Below are 16,717 nucleotides of genomic sequence, written 5' to 3' on the forward strand. Positions count from 1 at the left end.
AGTTGAAGATAGAGGTATTAAACAATTCTTAGTCCAATAAATTACTGATTCTATGGAGTATTTGCTATTTGAATTAGTTCATTGAACACTTTACTAACTTGTAAAATTTGGAATTCCGAACTAATGATCCTTGGGTCGACTTATAGAGGAGTTCTTCGAAGTTCGGAAGTTCGTATCTCTTACCGTTTCGCCTCTAGATGGGTAATAGGTTTACGGACAGAAAAAAGAAGATTTAAAATATATTGGTCATTTACGGGTACTTAGCTGATTCATTACCGATTGCGACCGATACAATGGGGTTGGATATTTCAAGACCTCTTCAAAAAATACAAATTTAGCCGAAGCGGTTGAAAAATAGACTCGCAAAATAGTAAAAAGTTTGTCTTTGAAAAATTCAAAATGGCGATTTGTTTAGGTTATAGGTATGTTTGAACGACATTTTCACCTGGACCACCTTTAAAACGTATACAAAATTTAAAAAAAAATCGTAGGAATTGTTTTCGAGAAAATCCAAAAAAAAAACATGGTTTTGGAGGTGTTAGAGAGGGGTTGGGGACAAAGGAAAAAACCGTCTAGAGATATCCTTTTTCTTATTGGGCGTCACCGAAGACTGTAAGTTGATAGCTTTTACGGTTTAAGCTCTAGAACGGTGAGAAGTTAAAAAAATCGATTAAATAATTTGCTCTCTCTTTGACTTTGGGTTTGAGCAGTAAAACGACAAAATTTTGTGTCTTTTATGATATCGTGCATTTTAATCAAAGGGTGAGGGAATAGCACAGCACCAGCGATCGGCAGTGTTGGCAGTGTTCCTAGGATTGTATTTAAAAAATGATTAGCTACTTTTAACAATTTAACTCTCACAATAATGCAGTGTATTAGCTCAGATTTAATTTATAAATTCAATTTTCCTTAATACGTCTGATTAAATTAGTGACGATCCGAGGTACAGAGTACATAGGGTAAGTGTGCCAAATTCCGGCCAGCTTACAATTTCGGCCACCTTTTTTGTTCCCCGAATTTCCATGAACTTTTAGATTTTACATACTCTAGAAATTATAGAATGCAAAAGAATAACAAAAAATGTAACTTCGACAAACGAAATGACGTGAAAGAGACATTGGAAGAATTCCCGAAGGGCAAGAAACTATAAGAATCAAGGTGGCCGAAATAGGGCACCAAAGCTCTGTCTATATTTTTATTCATTTTAAAATGTATTAAGAATAATTTTAGAGTAAATAAAGACGGTAAAATCTTTACAAGATTCCAAGCAACACTCGTTCAGAAGAAAGAATAAAAAAAATCAATTTGTATTTAAAATATTACATTTCAAACTTGAGTGTTTGACGCCTGCGTGCAACTATGCCGAAATTTGGCACACTTACCCTAATTGCAATTATGACATAATTTTTATTAATTTATTGTAAAATTTTAAAATTCAATTGCACAGATATAGTTAAATGAATCACCGATTAGCAATCAAAATAATACCAAATAGTATTTTAAAGCTTATAATATTTTCAACTAAATATCGAGCATGTCTCTTAACATTCCGATTTGGGGTGCTCTTCCCTTATATCAGACGAAATTTATTTTCTATATTAAAATTTGTAGAATTCTCGCCAGATGTTGCAAAATTTGTATGTAATTGTTAAAATGATCTTTGGATTTAGTAAAAGATAATTTATAGTTATAAGATATCCTATATCATTACATCACGTGGAATACGTGTTGTATTATTGCTTTCCTGGAATTGAAATCGAAATGTTTAAAAGCCAGAACGATACGATTGAAAGTTCTTATTTAAATTTCTGACTAAAAGCCCTTTCGAATATGTTGAATGTCAAATACCCTCGCATGTACCATCTGAAGAATTTAAATTATAGGGCTATTAATGTATTCATCATTGGGCCAATTCAGAACAACTCATTGAATTTTATTTTCTTTTGAGAGAAACAATCAATATTCAACCCCAATTTATTCAGAAGGAAAGAATAAATATAAAATTGGAAATATTTTAAAATTCCTCAAATTATTCAGTTCTGGAAGAAAAAAAAATGTCAGATGCATCAGTTGTTTGAAGCAGGAAAAACAGGAGATTTCTGTAAGATGAACTTTTTTTCTTGGATGATTGTGGAGAAGTTGGTAATTTTCGTGACTCTTGAAGTTGTGTGCTAGAATGCAGATGTGCAGCTTGTGGTCAAAAGATATATATTTCTGTTTATTAGTTATTTTCAAAAACATCTGCCACTTTGGGTCACCTTTTGCATCTCAGAAATCAATTTGGATGCACCCAGAAACCGGGTGGCAGATGTTTGGCTCGTGGTAAGCATCTCGTGGAGGGCAGACGGACAAGTTTTGTGAAAAGAACAAAAAAGATCTAATATTAATATCTTGCGGGGTTAAAATTAAAGAAGTCTTGTAGTAATTCTATTGTATTATATATGTTTTTTTTCTCTATATCTTTTACATATTCTTTCTATTGTAAGTTAATTTGAAAGTCAAAAAATGTTTTTTTTTATATATATGGAATGAATCTAAAATGTACCTAAATCTTTGTTCCTATCCACAACAAAATCTTCAAAATATATTCTCAATAAATACTTCTTTCTCTCCCTGGATTGTGGTTTTAACAGAAAAAGAGTAAGATTGAAAATTGTGTGAAAAAAATGATGAAAAAACACTCTCTCCTCCTTTTGGAATTATCATCAAAATCAATAATGTTGACTTCTATTATGCTTTGCAGTTAAAATTTAATTTTGCCACAACATAAATTACAACATTGAATTAATTTGCAGAGTTTAATATTTTATTAATTGATTTTTCTTTCTTTTTTATATCCCTTAAATTCTCACATTATCCTTTTTTTCTTGAATAATTCATATTTTTTTTTTACTTTTTGTTATATAACTTTTAAATATGTGTGTATGCGTAATATTTTCAATAAGTTAGTTGTTTTTTCTCAAGAGATTAACATTAGTAGTTGTTTCCATTAGGTTTTTTTTCTTCCTTGCACATTTATACACAAAAATATAGATATTACAGTCAGATATCCTTACTTTTTAAAGTATAGTTTAGGTATAGTTTAATATACATATAGCTTTCTTCCTCATTCTATTTTTTTCATATTTTTTTTATAATGTATACGGAATCCAAAAATTCAATACTTTATCTCTGTTTTTTTTAAACTTTATCTCAAATAGTGCTTCAATTTAAAGAAGAGAATTAGGTCATTACAATTTTTTTCTTTTAATTTTTTTATTTTATTATAAGTGTTTATGTTTTTTTTTCTCTCTTGTGATTAAACTCAATAGGAGTGCTTTTAGACAAAAAGAAAAAAAGAATTGGGGAAAAATTTTTCATTCGTTTCTGTTCTAATCTCTTGTTTTTTTCTTTTTTTGGGAAAAGTATGAATTGTAAGCCTCTCTCTCTCCTCTCATTAAAAATTCTGATTATTTATTAAAATTTTTGTAAGACGGAAAAATTTATAAATCAATTTTACAATAGACTGTATTTTTTTTCTCATAATTACATTCAGTCTGTTCGTTTTAATTTTTTTCATGTCTCAGGTTTTCTTCTTCACAAATTTTGAAAAACATAAAATTTGAGAAAAGTTTCTTCTAAATATTTCCATCTATTTTGTTCTACTGTGATGATTTTCGCGGTTATTCTCTATTTTGTTTGTTGTTTTTTTTTGCAAAAATAACTTTGAGATGAGAATATTCTTTTTTTAAAGAAAAATATAATTCTGTGATATGCAAAAAGTAATAAGGAGGTTGTGTTGTTTTTTTTTTTGTGAGAAAGAGCACAACAAAAGAATCAGATGATCTTCAACAGGCTGGTGTTAGATCTTCTGATTGTCTGTTAAAGCTTCCTTGTCTTGTCATCATTGTATGATAAACTCTTTGATTTTTTTTTCTTTAGTAATTTTTTTTCTGGTAAAAATCTATGATATTTTGCAGATAAAAATAAATATAGACTTTTTTTTAAATCTTCTCTTCAACAAGTTTATAAACTCTCTGCTACAATTTTTATCTATTTTAGTTGGATAAATAACTTGCAATATGTTGATATTTTTTGTGTTTCTTTTTTATGGAAATATTCTTTGTAACATATGAAAATACACATTATATATTCTACTTTTCTTGAGGAAAAATACTCACTAAAAAACAGAAAAGATAGAAGCAAAATTCCTTTCTTCGTAGTTTCTTTTATTTTCTTTTTTGGAATGACAATCCCTGATTCACAATCGCTAGTATCACATCTTCATTCACGGAAAATCAGCAGAAGAAGACAAAGCATTTTCAATTTGTACCTTGAAAAAAATATATAGAAAAAAAGAATCCAGAAGATAGAAATGCAGAGGACGAGAAATGTTGCTGAAGATACAAAAAACCCTGAGGCATAGTCGATATTTGAAGATTTTCAATTGAATATGTGTCTTGATGTTGCTCGTGAAAGTTTTCGGTATGAAGAAAGGTAGAATATATGGTGAAGAATATTTCATCTTCATCACAAACTCAAAAGAGGAAAAAAAAATATTGAAGTCCCCCCAAAAAAATGAAAAGTTCCTCGGGAGATCCTCCCTGTAATTTTTTTTCACCCAAAAGCTCTGGGTTAGAAGATACTTTCTGGCTGGTGGGAAAGTATCTTCTGAAAGGAAGACCTCCCGAGGCGGATGCTTTTCACTTATAAGTAACACCTCCCTTGCAACATTCTTCAGCATGCAAAGTTGGATCATAGGTTCATCTACTTCTTTTCAGATTTCTTCTCTGCTGCCTCACTCGCCTTGGATTTCTCCTCTTTGGGTTCAATGTCTGGATGTTCCTTCAGTACATCCTTCTCGATATCCCTCTTGTCTTGTGCATTTGCCGTTGGAAGAGCCTTGAGAATTGCGTGCACCTCCTCTGCCACTGCCATCAGGACAAATTCAAATTGCTGCCGTGTGGCCACAAGACCCGCACGCTGGTCACGCAAGTGCTCCAGTGTCGCTGCAATGTCAATCTCACGTGCACCTTTGTTCATTCGTGCCAGGACCAAATCCAGCAGTATGTAGGCTCCAGTTCGTCCAGCACCGTTGCTGCGGGATTAAGAAAAAAATCGATGGTTTTTTGTCAACATTATTCAGGTAATTTAATTACATATCACGTCTGAGACCTTTTCCGAGAATTGCATCTCTAATTGTACTTGATGGTTGGATCAACAAATGTCGTAATACTATTTTAAAGTAACTTTGTATCCGTAAATATGATTCTTTTATCACTTAACACGTGTTTTTTAAAGTCAAATAGAACGTTTTGTAGATTATTAAATTTCAAACATTAGGGGAGACTGGGGCAAAAAATCACAAAACGGATATTTTATTTTTTTACAAGCTACTCGAGCGCTTCAAAATTTTTTAATTAGCGCAGTTTTATAGGAAATTTACCGCTCTACAACTTTGTGAAAGTAATTTTCCTCTATTCTGTAAGGAAATACGTTTATCGAGCCAATTTCTAAAAGGTAATTTTGTGACTATTCTCAAAAATGCTGGGGCAAATAGTACCAGATATCAGGTATTATCATATTTTGATTCGCTTCATTACAGGCTTCTGTAAATTTGAATAAATGCCTAGAGGACATATTTTCATAGAAAATTTATTCATCTACACCTTTGTAAAACACCGTTTTCTCTTCTCAAGCTATTTTAGAACAAAAAAACACACAAAAGACTGCAAATCGTTTGACCAATGCAAACAACAAGCGGCGACACATGGCATTGACGTTTTTTTCGCCGTGAGACATCAGAAATTGCTTCGCTTTTTTATTACTTTTTGCTCTATACCTTTTGTTACTTTTTACCCCAAGTAGCCATTTTTAATAAAAGGATTTCTGGAGAAAAGAACTTTTGTGAAATTCTAAAATAGATAGCGGATTCGTATTCAAAGAATCCATATTATTTAAAAAATATTCACCAGTGCATCAATTTTGGAAAATAAATAGGTAATAATTGTTATCTTTCGCAAGGAAAATATTTCAAAAATAGGGCTAAAAATTTCGATATTTTTTATTTTCTAAATTCCTTGTTCGAATTCTAAGAAAGTTACAACATTGAAGAAGGTCTATGGAGGCTATCAATAGAAAAAAAAATTGAGCCGCTATCTTTTTTACCTTGGAAGATATTGAATTTTAATTTTTTCGATTTGTGACTTTTTGCCCCAGTCTCCCCCACTCATCCAATTTGCAGACATATTTTTTCTGTGATTCTTTATAATCTCATTTAAAGAAGGTCGTCTATTACAGTCAATTCTCTTTATCTTTCATTAAAATAAGAGAATTGTTACAATTTTATAGAATTTCTAAATAAGTTTTTGTACTTACTTCTATTTGAAATAATAGTTTACGTATAAAATTAAAGAAATAAATAAATGATTCTTAAAAAATTTCTTTTATGTCCTAGGCACACTTATGATTTAAGCCGAGAGACGACTTAGCGTAATTGTAATCAAAATAATGATTGAACTAAATTCCCATCAGTTTTCCGGTTACTAAGAAATTTCTTGGCTTCAGACGGCGTTACGGCATTAAAAACTTTCAGACTCTTCCTAGTAGAAAACACTGAAACTATATTAAACGACGATTACACGGGTTTTAGACTGGGACTGGAGATTTTGCCCAGTTCTCTAAGGTCTCGATAAAAGCAATTTTACTGATTTTTTATATCTAATAAACTACTTGCCCTTTATAAAAAAAATATGTTTAAAAGGTAAAGTGATTTTTCACATTTCACGGGATACGTATCGATTCTTGAACTGGTAAAAATAAAAGGATAAAATTGATCCAAATTTGATCATTTTGCAAAGAATGGATCAAATTTCGAACTTTGAATACACATTTATCATAATAGAACATGTGAATTTGATGTATTCTTTGCAAAAGGATCAAATTTGGATCAATTTCATCCTTTTATATTTCCTAGTGTGATTTCCGTTAGTTTTGATGTATACTCTTGATGTACTTAGTGATTTTTTCTATTGAAAAAAAAAAGATAGCAAAGCATTCAAACTTTGAGCAACGATTGAACTTACGAGATAGAACTCTTCATGAATTATTTTTTGCATGGTTCTTTGGTGCTTACTGGTTTGCTAGATACTACTATTGATTTACTAAATTGATTATTAAATTGTAAAATCATTTTAAAATCGAAAATTTGTAAAGAAGTGCGTATTTTGGAATATTCAGATATTTAGTCGACCTTCCCAAAAAATCAAAATTTAATCAAGTCTCTTGAAAAATAAGCATTCTAGAGTGGCATAATTGGTGGAGTGGCTTCGCTCACTCCACTCCATCAATGGAGAGGGTGGAGGGAAAATGAAGGTCAAAATAATCCTTGAGTTGACTTATCATGGGGTCCCCAAAGATCGGAAATTTGTATCTTTTACCGCTTGGTTTCTAGTTGGGTAATAAAATTTATGAACAGAAAAAAAAAGAATATTAAAAAATATAGGGGAGACCGGGGAGGTTTGGGACACTTTTTCATGTTTTGACTTTGAGACACTATTCCAAAAAACCACGATAGTGTATTACAATTTTATGCGGTCTATAGGATACTTATGGGTATTGACTTTATAAAAAGTACTCGATAGAACTTGGAAAACAACTGAGTTTTCTTGGAGAAGATAAAACATTTTACTTAACGCTTTGTCCCAAACCTCCCCGATGTGGGGCAGTATGGGACGCAAAAGGTGATGTTTGGGACGCGTTTTTTCTCGCATAATTTGTATTACTGGAACACGTTAATTAATTTTAAATACCAGATTAAAAATATTTCTGATAGAAATAAAAATGTTTCATCTTTTATTTACATTTAGAAATTAATATCAATTTTATTTGTACAATAGAGTCATTTATTGTCAATCAATTATTTAAAGTATTTTCTTCTTATTTTCCATCTACCTTTCTTTTCTTTTTTTATTCTAAATATTGCAATCATGATTATCAAATTCCTTAGGTGAGTAGATTTTCTTGCAACTCTTAGTTTTGAACTCATTGATGGATTCTTGTTTGATTTTACGACAACTGTATTGTACCTGTTTTCTCATTATTTCTCTGAATTATCTTTCGCCTTGCCTTTTCTGGAGAATTTGTTCGAGAAATTTTCGAAAAAAATAGTTTTTAACTAGATTAGGCAAAGATCGAATATTCTCTGAGAAGGAATTATTGATTCCCAAGACAATGATGGTTTAATTGTCCCTGTAGTTAGAGAAATCTGCTCCACTGGTAAACTTTGTTCAAGAGGGAGATTTCCAGTAGAAACTGGGCATTACTTCCCATTTTGACAATAAAAAATTGCACGCCAGCTACAATCTTGTCGAAAATCAACGTCCCATGCATCCCCTTTCAGGTGTCCCAAACATCCCCACGTGTAGTTTTGGTATTTAAAACCTTTATGTAAAAAACAAGAGCGTATAATCTCTGAAACTTTTATAAAAATATGTTCCCAGATTACACTGCTACCTAATGAGATAAAAAAGTTTTGATTATATATCGCTGATATAAAATACAAAGAGGAAAACGGAGACGTCAAAATATACGATTTTTATCAATTTTTAAAAAAAATGTTCATAGAATTAAAACAATAAAACTGAGGATATCCATTCTTTTAGTCAAGATACATCTTAATATTGCCTACGATACAGTAATGGTTAAATCCCATTTATTTCAAAAATTAATTGAAAAAACCGCCTTGTCCCACAGTACCCCTGTCCCAAACCTCCCCGGTCTCCCCTATGTTTTAAATTTCTGGGTGTCCGGAATTCGTCGGGGGCTTTGGATTACTCTAAGAAGAACAACAACGACTCTTTCCTAAACTTATGACTCTGGTTTCAAGTCCTTATCATGCTCTTGGCTTTAAGTTTTCCTTAGAGTGATTCCAAGTCTTTGAAATTCTGGTTTCGTGTTTTATTGTGGTCTAGATTTTTACAGTTTTTTAGCGTGAAAATCACGTAAATTATTTCAAATATTGTTTAATAGAAGTGAAATGTAGTTTTTATTTATTTTGTGTTAGTTTTACATCAAAAGTTCTACATAATGAAATTTGTTGGGTTTATGATGAAATAAATTTAGTAATGAATTCCTATTTTCTTGCCAAAGTTGTTATTCACTTTTGTTTCACAAAAGTGTTGTTAACTATTTCTTTCATTTCTGATAGAACGGAAAGCTGTATTATTTTTCAAAAAAAAACTTATAAAATCAACGAATTATTATAATTAAATTTTGAGATTATTAAAATGAAGGATTTTCATTTTGAAGTAACACTAAGATCAAAAATGATTTAAATTAGGAAAAAGTCTTTTATTAGATGTAGATCTTGATTATTTTATATCTTTTATTAAGTCTTTTCTTTTAAAAGACTTAAAAAAAGTCCATGAAAGGCATTTCCGGTGAAAGTTTATCGATTGCAAATATTTCGCATACGCCATTTGCTGATGCAAGATGCATTAGTGCTTTCTCTTAAGTAAAAGGTTCTTGTGCTTTGAAAAAAAACTCACCTGCTGTGCACAACGATTGGGCATGAGCGTCCGCGGTAGGATTTGTTCACCTTTCGCCGGAAATCGAGAAGTGCCTTGGCTGATGTGGGAATGCCGGTTTGTGGCCAGGAGAGGAAATGGAATTGGGTCACCGTGCGCGTTTCACCTGTCTGCAGGTTCTTGAGGTAGAAGGAGCGCACGAGGTAGTCATCACACCAGATGTGTTCACTTACGAGATGCACCTCGTAGATGTGATACACCTGAGCTCCCTCCTCTGGCCAGTATCGCGCACATGATGCCTCCCCATTCTCCTGGAGGCGACACAGAGCCACAATCACCACGGCACCCTGTTCCCAGATCATCTGCCAGAAGTGTGAGATGGTAGCCTGGATGGGACCCTGGGCAGCTACATAGGCTGGCGCCCTGGGATCATGGTCAGTGATCGTTGATGCATTGATATAGTCCAGGCCATCAGCATTGGACAGATGATTAAGCACGACACGTGAATGATCGAAGGGCAGAGGGGCACCAGTGCGATTGAAGAGAGTGCATTGCTTCTGCAGAGCAGCTTCTCGAGCATTGGGTTCAGCCTCATAGCGACACAGAGCCTCCCATTCTCTCTGCAAGCGCCCCTTGTTCCTCAAGTGATCCTCCATGTAGGACAGAACCATGTGTCCAGTAGAAATGTCCATATTCGTAACCGGTTCCTCACTCCAGGAGGATGTACTACTTCTGGAGGACGGTGGACGTCCTTCATTTTCCTTTGAAAGCGATGTTATGCGTCCTCCATTTCCACCCTCATTCCCACCCTTTCCAGCCATCCTGGCCCTGCATAATTCCTGATAGTCTTTGCTGCAACTGTCGGGTGGAAGTCCTGAATTGATTCCACTCAATTTATCACGCTTCCGATCATGGCGTTTAATTAGGAAAAGGGTGATAATGATAACAATAACTGCTGCAGCTCCAGCTCCGGCAAACATATATGCCATTACGTGAGTCACATCTGGTCCTTCCTCTTTGACCAAAACTTTTGAACTTGTCACTGCACCATAGGGATCTTTCTTTGTTTTATCGCCAACTCCTGCCCTGACCACGACAACCCCAAGCCGCCTAGACAAATTGTTCCTCACGCGACTATCATTGATAGCTCTTGCAATATCTGCAGCTGTCTTCTTCTCCGGATTGGGCTCCACACGGAAGGACACTTCGTGTCGATCAATTCTTGGGTATGTGAAGTAGCCCTGCATATGAAGCATCTCCGATAGGGCGGTTACAATCCTTGAACCATCGCGCCAACTGTCGATTGGGGTCTTGAGGATTACATGAGCGTATTCCATGTCGACAGAGTGAGGTCCATGATCATCGTCATTTCCATCGTGCAAGACTTTCTTGATCTTAGGAGTTTCTTCCACTGGAAAGTTAGAAAAATCACATATTGATATGGTTTAACTCTTTCGTCTCTTTTGGGACTCTGAGTACCCAAAGCAGCATATGAATGTTCTGTGAAAAATAATGTTTTTTTAATTATTCAGAACTGATAAAAATCCTATTCTTGTAGATGATTACAAACTAAGGATGTTCAAATGTAAGATATTTTTTGTAAGACCTCAATTAACTCCTGAGCTTAGATATTTTTGATTAAAAAATTGTGAAATTGGCTTGCAGCATATGCTGCGGTCCGGAAAGAGTTAACAGGAATGGGATTAAAATGTAAAATTTCATTTTTTAAATTTATTTTTATAACGAAAAACCATTTTTTTTTAATCCTTCATTGAGAAAAAACGGGGGGTGCGACTAACTTTTTTTCCTTATAACTTTAACACTTTTTAAGTGTAACAATATATCAATATTTTTTAATGTTAATTTTACACCCTTTTAAGGGTAAAATTAACATGAAAAAGGGTAACTTTAACCCCTAATACACCTAAAAAGCATAATATTTACACCGATTTCGGATCAATACTACAGGGTAAAATAGACATTTCCGGAATGTTATTTTAACTTTTTCGGATTTCTCTCAGTGTTGCAAACAGTTCTTTATCGAACCTATCTAGGCAAACATATTTACACCGTTTTTTATAGCACCGGCCGCATAGGCACACCTTTTGGATCTACAGTAGACTCTTTCTCAATTGGGAATTTGGGGTAAAATGTCATCCGGTTTATCGATAGATTTGGGCGTCAAAGCTTTTGTAAATTCCACAAAAAGCGCTCAATTATAAAGACTCACGATAAAATAGGAAGAACTACAGCGAATTTGAGCAAATCAGCTTCATAATTAAACTTGAAAATTGTCAATAAAATTTTTCGCCTGATTGAAAAAGAGGCGATTGAGCGAGAGTCTACTGCATAAAATTTCATGAAATCAAAATTCTCGTCCCTTTCTTTCTCAAAAAACGTGTATAAGTCTATCCCACTCTTTCGAACTCAAAATTAGACTGAACTAAATCTAATTTGCTGTGATGTTCAAAAGAAGAAGAAGAAGAAGAGAGCGAAAGAGTAGGATAGATAATGGCAAAAGTTTTAAGAAAGAAAGGGAAGTGAATTTTGAATTTATGAAATTTTCCTGATCTAAAAGGTGTGCCGGAAGCCATTAGTATTTTTAAATACTTAAATAATCATAGGGGCCCATCTGCAGAACCGATTTTAAGACCTAGACCAGAAATAATAAGTCTCGTAGCACTTAATAACTTTCTAATCTAAAACAAATATTTAACAGTTTAGAATGCACAAAAAAATATTTTGTTAAAATGTTCGTAAATGTTTGTGAATTCCTATTCTGGAGTTACAAAATGCTCGTGAATCGTATAACCCACAAATAAGTTTGTAAAAGTTTGTACTTTTTTTCACGAACATTGTTCGTAAGATGATCATTTGACGAACATTTTTTGTACTTTTACAAACATTTGTTCGTAAATGTTCGTAAACACACAACAAATGTTCGTAAAATTTTGTCATTTGTTCGTAAATGTTCGTAATATGTTCGACAGGAAAACAAACATTTACGAACAAATGGCAAAATTTTACGAATATTTTTTGTGTGTTTACGAACATTTACGAACAAATGTTTGTAAAAGTACAAAAAAAATTCTCGTCAAGTGATCATGTTACGAACAATGTTTGTGAAAAAAGTACAAACTTTTACGAACATGTTTGTGGGTTATACGATTCATGAGCATTTTGTAACTCCCCTATAGGAATTCACAAACATTTACGAACATTTTTACAAAATATTTTTTCTGTGTGGACTTGCTGGTAAACAAATTTCACTGAATTGAAATTAAAATTCATTCAATTGAAAAGGTATGCGAGCATCATTATGTTTTGCTTTCCAGTTAAAAATTAAATTTGGGTAGTAAAATTTGTCAAATTTTAAATTTCGGTTAGTAGAAACACTTAAATCTTTCCAAAATAGATCTAATCTAATTTAATGCAATTAGCATAAGGTGATTTCAATGAAAGTAAAACTCTAGGGTCTTTAAATTATGATTTTACTTCTTTTAATGTAATAAGTTGAGCACAGATTAAAATTGTTTGATGCCTTTGCCACACCTACATTAGGAAAATTTGATGAAATAGAAATTTTTTGTTATTTTCCAACAAAAATGTTTTCCATATCTCTATCCAATTCTTTCGTACTCTACTTGTAAGCATCACAATAAATTCAATTTAGATTTGAAAGACTTATATTAATTTTGTTTTTCTGGATATCTGGTCAAATTACACTTCATTTTAAAATTTCTAAAATTTTCCGTTAAAGTATCTATTTTTTAAGGTTATGTGTATCTTAACCTTTAAACAAATAACCTCTCTATTCATAAAAAATAATTAGGGGAAACCGGGGTAGATTAGCCACGCATGGTATTAGACAGTGGGATGTTCTAGCCTGCCTTGGAAGGAATATTGACGAAACGACTACTTATTCGAAGAAAACACATCCCTTCCTATTCATTGAAATATTTATCAGCCTGTTGCAAACATTTTTCTTATAAATTATACGCAATGAAAAATTTCATTTGCTGGCTAATCTGCCCCGGTCTCCCCTAATGGATGATTGAAACCACTTGAAACACATTTTGCGTTTTAATTGATAAAGGTGCTATCACACTAGGATTTGTCACAATTTAATTTTAAATTGAACTCAGCAAATTGAGCATTAAAATTGAGAGAACCACTTGAAATTTTTCATAGCCAGGACACATTTTTGCGGGAAATTTGTTAAATTCAAAAAAGCCGCGCAGATTGCCAGTTGTTTTATTTTGTCATTTGTGATTATGTTACTTTGCGTGAGTCCAGTGATGAGGAAGAAATTTTCTTACTTTATGTAAGATATATGTTCAATAAAAATGTGTCTCAAGGTAAAAGGAAGACATTGTGGGCCAGAAAATGAATCCAAGAGAGATCTGCCCACGGATTCATTGAAAAAATGTATGATGATATCGCAACTGATGATTTTTTTGGACACAAGAATTTTCTTCGTATGTCCACTGAAGAATTTGAGGAACTACTTCACATAGTTGGACCTCATTTGCAGAAAGAAACAACGAAAATGAGAGTGCCTATATCGCCTAAAATTGAAATTGTTGAGCAATTTTAATGGCGCTGGCACACCTTTTCAATTGAGTGAATTTCAACCGATTGAAATTTTATCTCTTACTCTCTCAAACTGAAATCAGATATGGGTGTCTCTTTCTGTCAAATGAAATTTAAAATTGAAATTGAAATTTCAATTTCAGTTTCAATTTTCATTTGACAGAAAGAGACACATATATCTTATTTCGCTTTGAAAGAGTAAGAGGTAAAATTTCAATCGATTGAAATTCATCCAATTGAAAAGGTGTGCCAGTGCCATAACATTTTAATTTGCTGAGTTGAAATTAATTTGAGCAACCACATTTATGCTATTTTAGCATATTTAAACATGTTTTGGTCATTTTGGTGTGCCAAGTATTAGTTTATATCAATAAATAAGCGAAAATCTATTAATTCAAATGATTTTTATGCAAAATAATGCATAGGAACAATTCATCTGAAAATTAAATTGAATTTACAAATTGAAAAAATCCTAGTGTGATAGCACGGTAAGGAATGAGAGAAAGAGAATATTTGACTTACTCATAAAATGGGCTGGTAAAACTTCCTTATTCCCTTGGGCTACTGGCAATTTTGGTGGTTCATGGGGACTCTGACTTGATGGTGGTGGAGCTGCTGGTGGTCCGGGTTTCTTCACATCCAGACGCTCATGTCTCGTGAATCCCAACATATTGGCCAGCATATTCCTTGTCTGCTCTTTATCCTCTCCATCTGAAAGATAAATAGACACCCAATTCACTGGAGGGTAATCCAATATCTCGCGCTCGTTAATTCCCAAAAACTAACCAGACTGCTCCTGATTGCCTCTATCTGGTAAATAAACAACACCCCCTTCTGTGTACACGCCAGACTCCTTCGCGGGAAGTGTTTTACGATTCACGTCTGATACATCACCCTCGCCATAAGTGTTGCTACGAAAGTGCTCAAGAGGCTGCGATTCTTGGCCAAAGTAGACTTCTTGTGGTAACTCATTGCTCCCTTCATATGGCCTCGTGCGACTGTAGAAATAAACTTCCGGGATATTTCTATTCATAGCCACTTCTCTAAATGATGTTGTTGGCATCTCATTGTACTGATTCACCCTCTCACCCTGCTCCAATTCATTTAACAGCTCCTCCTTCAGAACATCATCATTCTCCTGTTTTTGAAGGGAAGCACAAAGAAGGGAAAAGAAGTGTTAGGAAACATTATGGTTTTTAACAAGATAATGTAAAATGATTGTACGCGTGAAACCTTGAAATGGGATCTGTGGATATTCTCGAGGGGATTCTCATGATTTTGTGCACGATGTCGGGTATTTTGGGCTGCTTCAAGTCTCTCTTGTTCCTCCTCCATCAATTCTCTGAGGATTTCCTCACTCAATTCATCTACAACTCTTGGATCAATTGCTGGAGTAGTTTTCTTTCGTTTCTCAGACTCAAATGATGGAGTGTCCAATTGACGATAGTAATCCAATTGATTTCTAATAAAGCCAAAAACACTTTCTCTGTAATTTGCTTTGAGCTTGATATCATTTGCATTTTCCGACTTTATATTCAAATATATTCAAGTTTTATTAGAATTTAGTTAAATCTCACCTAGACGGGGCACTTTTCTTGGGTGGCGGAATGTACACTTCATCAGCAAAGGTTTCTGTAGGTGGAGAGAATCGCACAAATGCTAGTGGGCTCTGGGGATCGAGGATTTGGGGATCAGGCGTGAGTCCAGCACAGAGATTGTGCGGCATTGGAGCATCATTCCGAAGAGCATATAAAGCTCCCTGGATGCGACACTGGACAAATGGATGTTCCCATGTTAGTCCAGCTCCTTCGAGCTCCTCTAGCATCGTGGCCAAGAGTCCAGAGTGCTCCCCAGATAGCGGTTGACGGGTCATTTGTTCAGGTTGGACCCCATATTTTGGGAGACACACGCCGAATGCGAAATCTAAATTGCAAAAAAATATCCTTAAATATTAGAAAAAGGAAAGATTCTATTTAAAATTTTAAGACTCACCATCATAACACCACTCCAGTTGCTCCTCACAGAGTGACTCGGCAAATAGACAGCCTACAAAAATTAGAAAGTGGGAAAAGGTTAATTGACTGTAATTGACTGAAAGTTCTTTGGTAAAAAAAAAATCAAGGAATATAGTTAATCGTCATGAGAGTTTTGACAAAACGAATAGAAAGGAAACTTTATTTTGTCTACAATTATCTCAAGTTCTAAAACACTCTTCAGGTGTTAATAAGGTTTCCAAAACGAAATCCCGGTATTCTGGTATATTTAACCGATTCAGTCAATAAATTAAAAAAGGGGTGGCAAAGCGTCCCAGGCTTTGCGGAATGCTCGAACTCGTGACTTAGATGCTAGTACTTTCGCATCATTTACCGTTTACCGGTTCCCAACTGATTTGAACTGATTCATAAATCAGTCGAAAGATCCCCCAAAATAGTTTTAAAAGTAATTGAGTAAAGTTTTAAAAGTAATAAGTAATTGATTTTCAGATAAAAATTAGTTATCTATTATGAATTGGTTCATTACCGGTTCAAAACCGATTGGAACCGATTGAGTTTTGTCGGAAATTCCAAGACCTTTCCAACGAGCCTAAGCATGACCCCATTCGCTTGATAAATGCGCTC

General features: G+C 33.8%; 1 protein-coding gene across 2 annotated transcripts in view; it reads right to left on the reverse strand.

Moving 5' to 3' along the window:
• Positions 1 to 2,784: 2,784 nt before the first annotated feature.
• The window catches only part of LOC129806966 (receptor-type tyrosine-protein phosphatase N2), a 33,473-nt gene continuing 19,540 nt past the window's right edge, over positions 2,785 to 16,717 (reverse strand). Inside the window, exons 3-9 of one of the 2 annotated variants that reach the window (XM_055855857.1) lie at positions 16,092 to 16,145; positions 15,677 to 16,022; positions 15,333 to 15,561; positions 14,886 to 15,237; positions 14,622 to 14,810; positions 9,528 to 10,917; positions 2,785 to 5,077 (exon numbers count right to left, since the gene is read on the reverse strand). In XM_055855857.1, coding sequence (XP_055711832.1) covers positions 4,747 to 5,077; positions 9,528 to 10,917; positions 14,622 to 14,810; positions 14,886 to 15,237; positions 15,333 to 15,561; positions 15,677 to 16,022; positions 16,092 to 16,145 — 2,891 coding nt within the window. In that variant the 3' untranslated portion in view covers positions 2,785 to 4,746. Of the gene's footprint in view, positions 5,078 to 9,527; positions 10,918 to 14,621; positions 14,811 to 14,885; positions 15,238 to 15,323; positions 15,562 to 15,676; positions 16,023 to 16,091; positions 16,146 to 16,717 lie in introns of both variants that reach the window. The other variant, XM_055855856.1, reaches the window with a different exon arrangement.

This window comes from Phlebotomus papatasi, chromosome 3 (assembly GCF_024763615.1).
Source record: "Phlebotomus papatasi isolate M1 chromosome 3, Ppap_2.1, whole genome shotgun sequence".
Taxonomy (NCBI): domain Eukaryota; kingdom Metazoa; phylum Arthropoda; class Insecta; order Diptera; family Psychodidae; genus Phlebotomus; species Phlebotomus papatasi.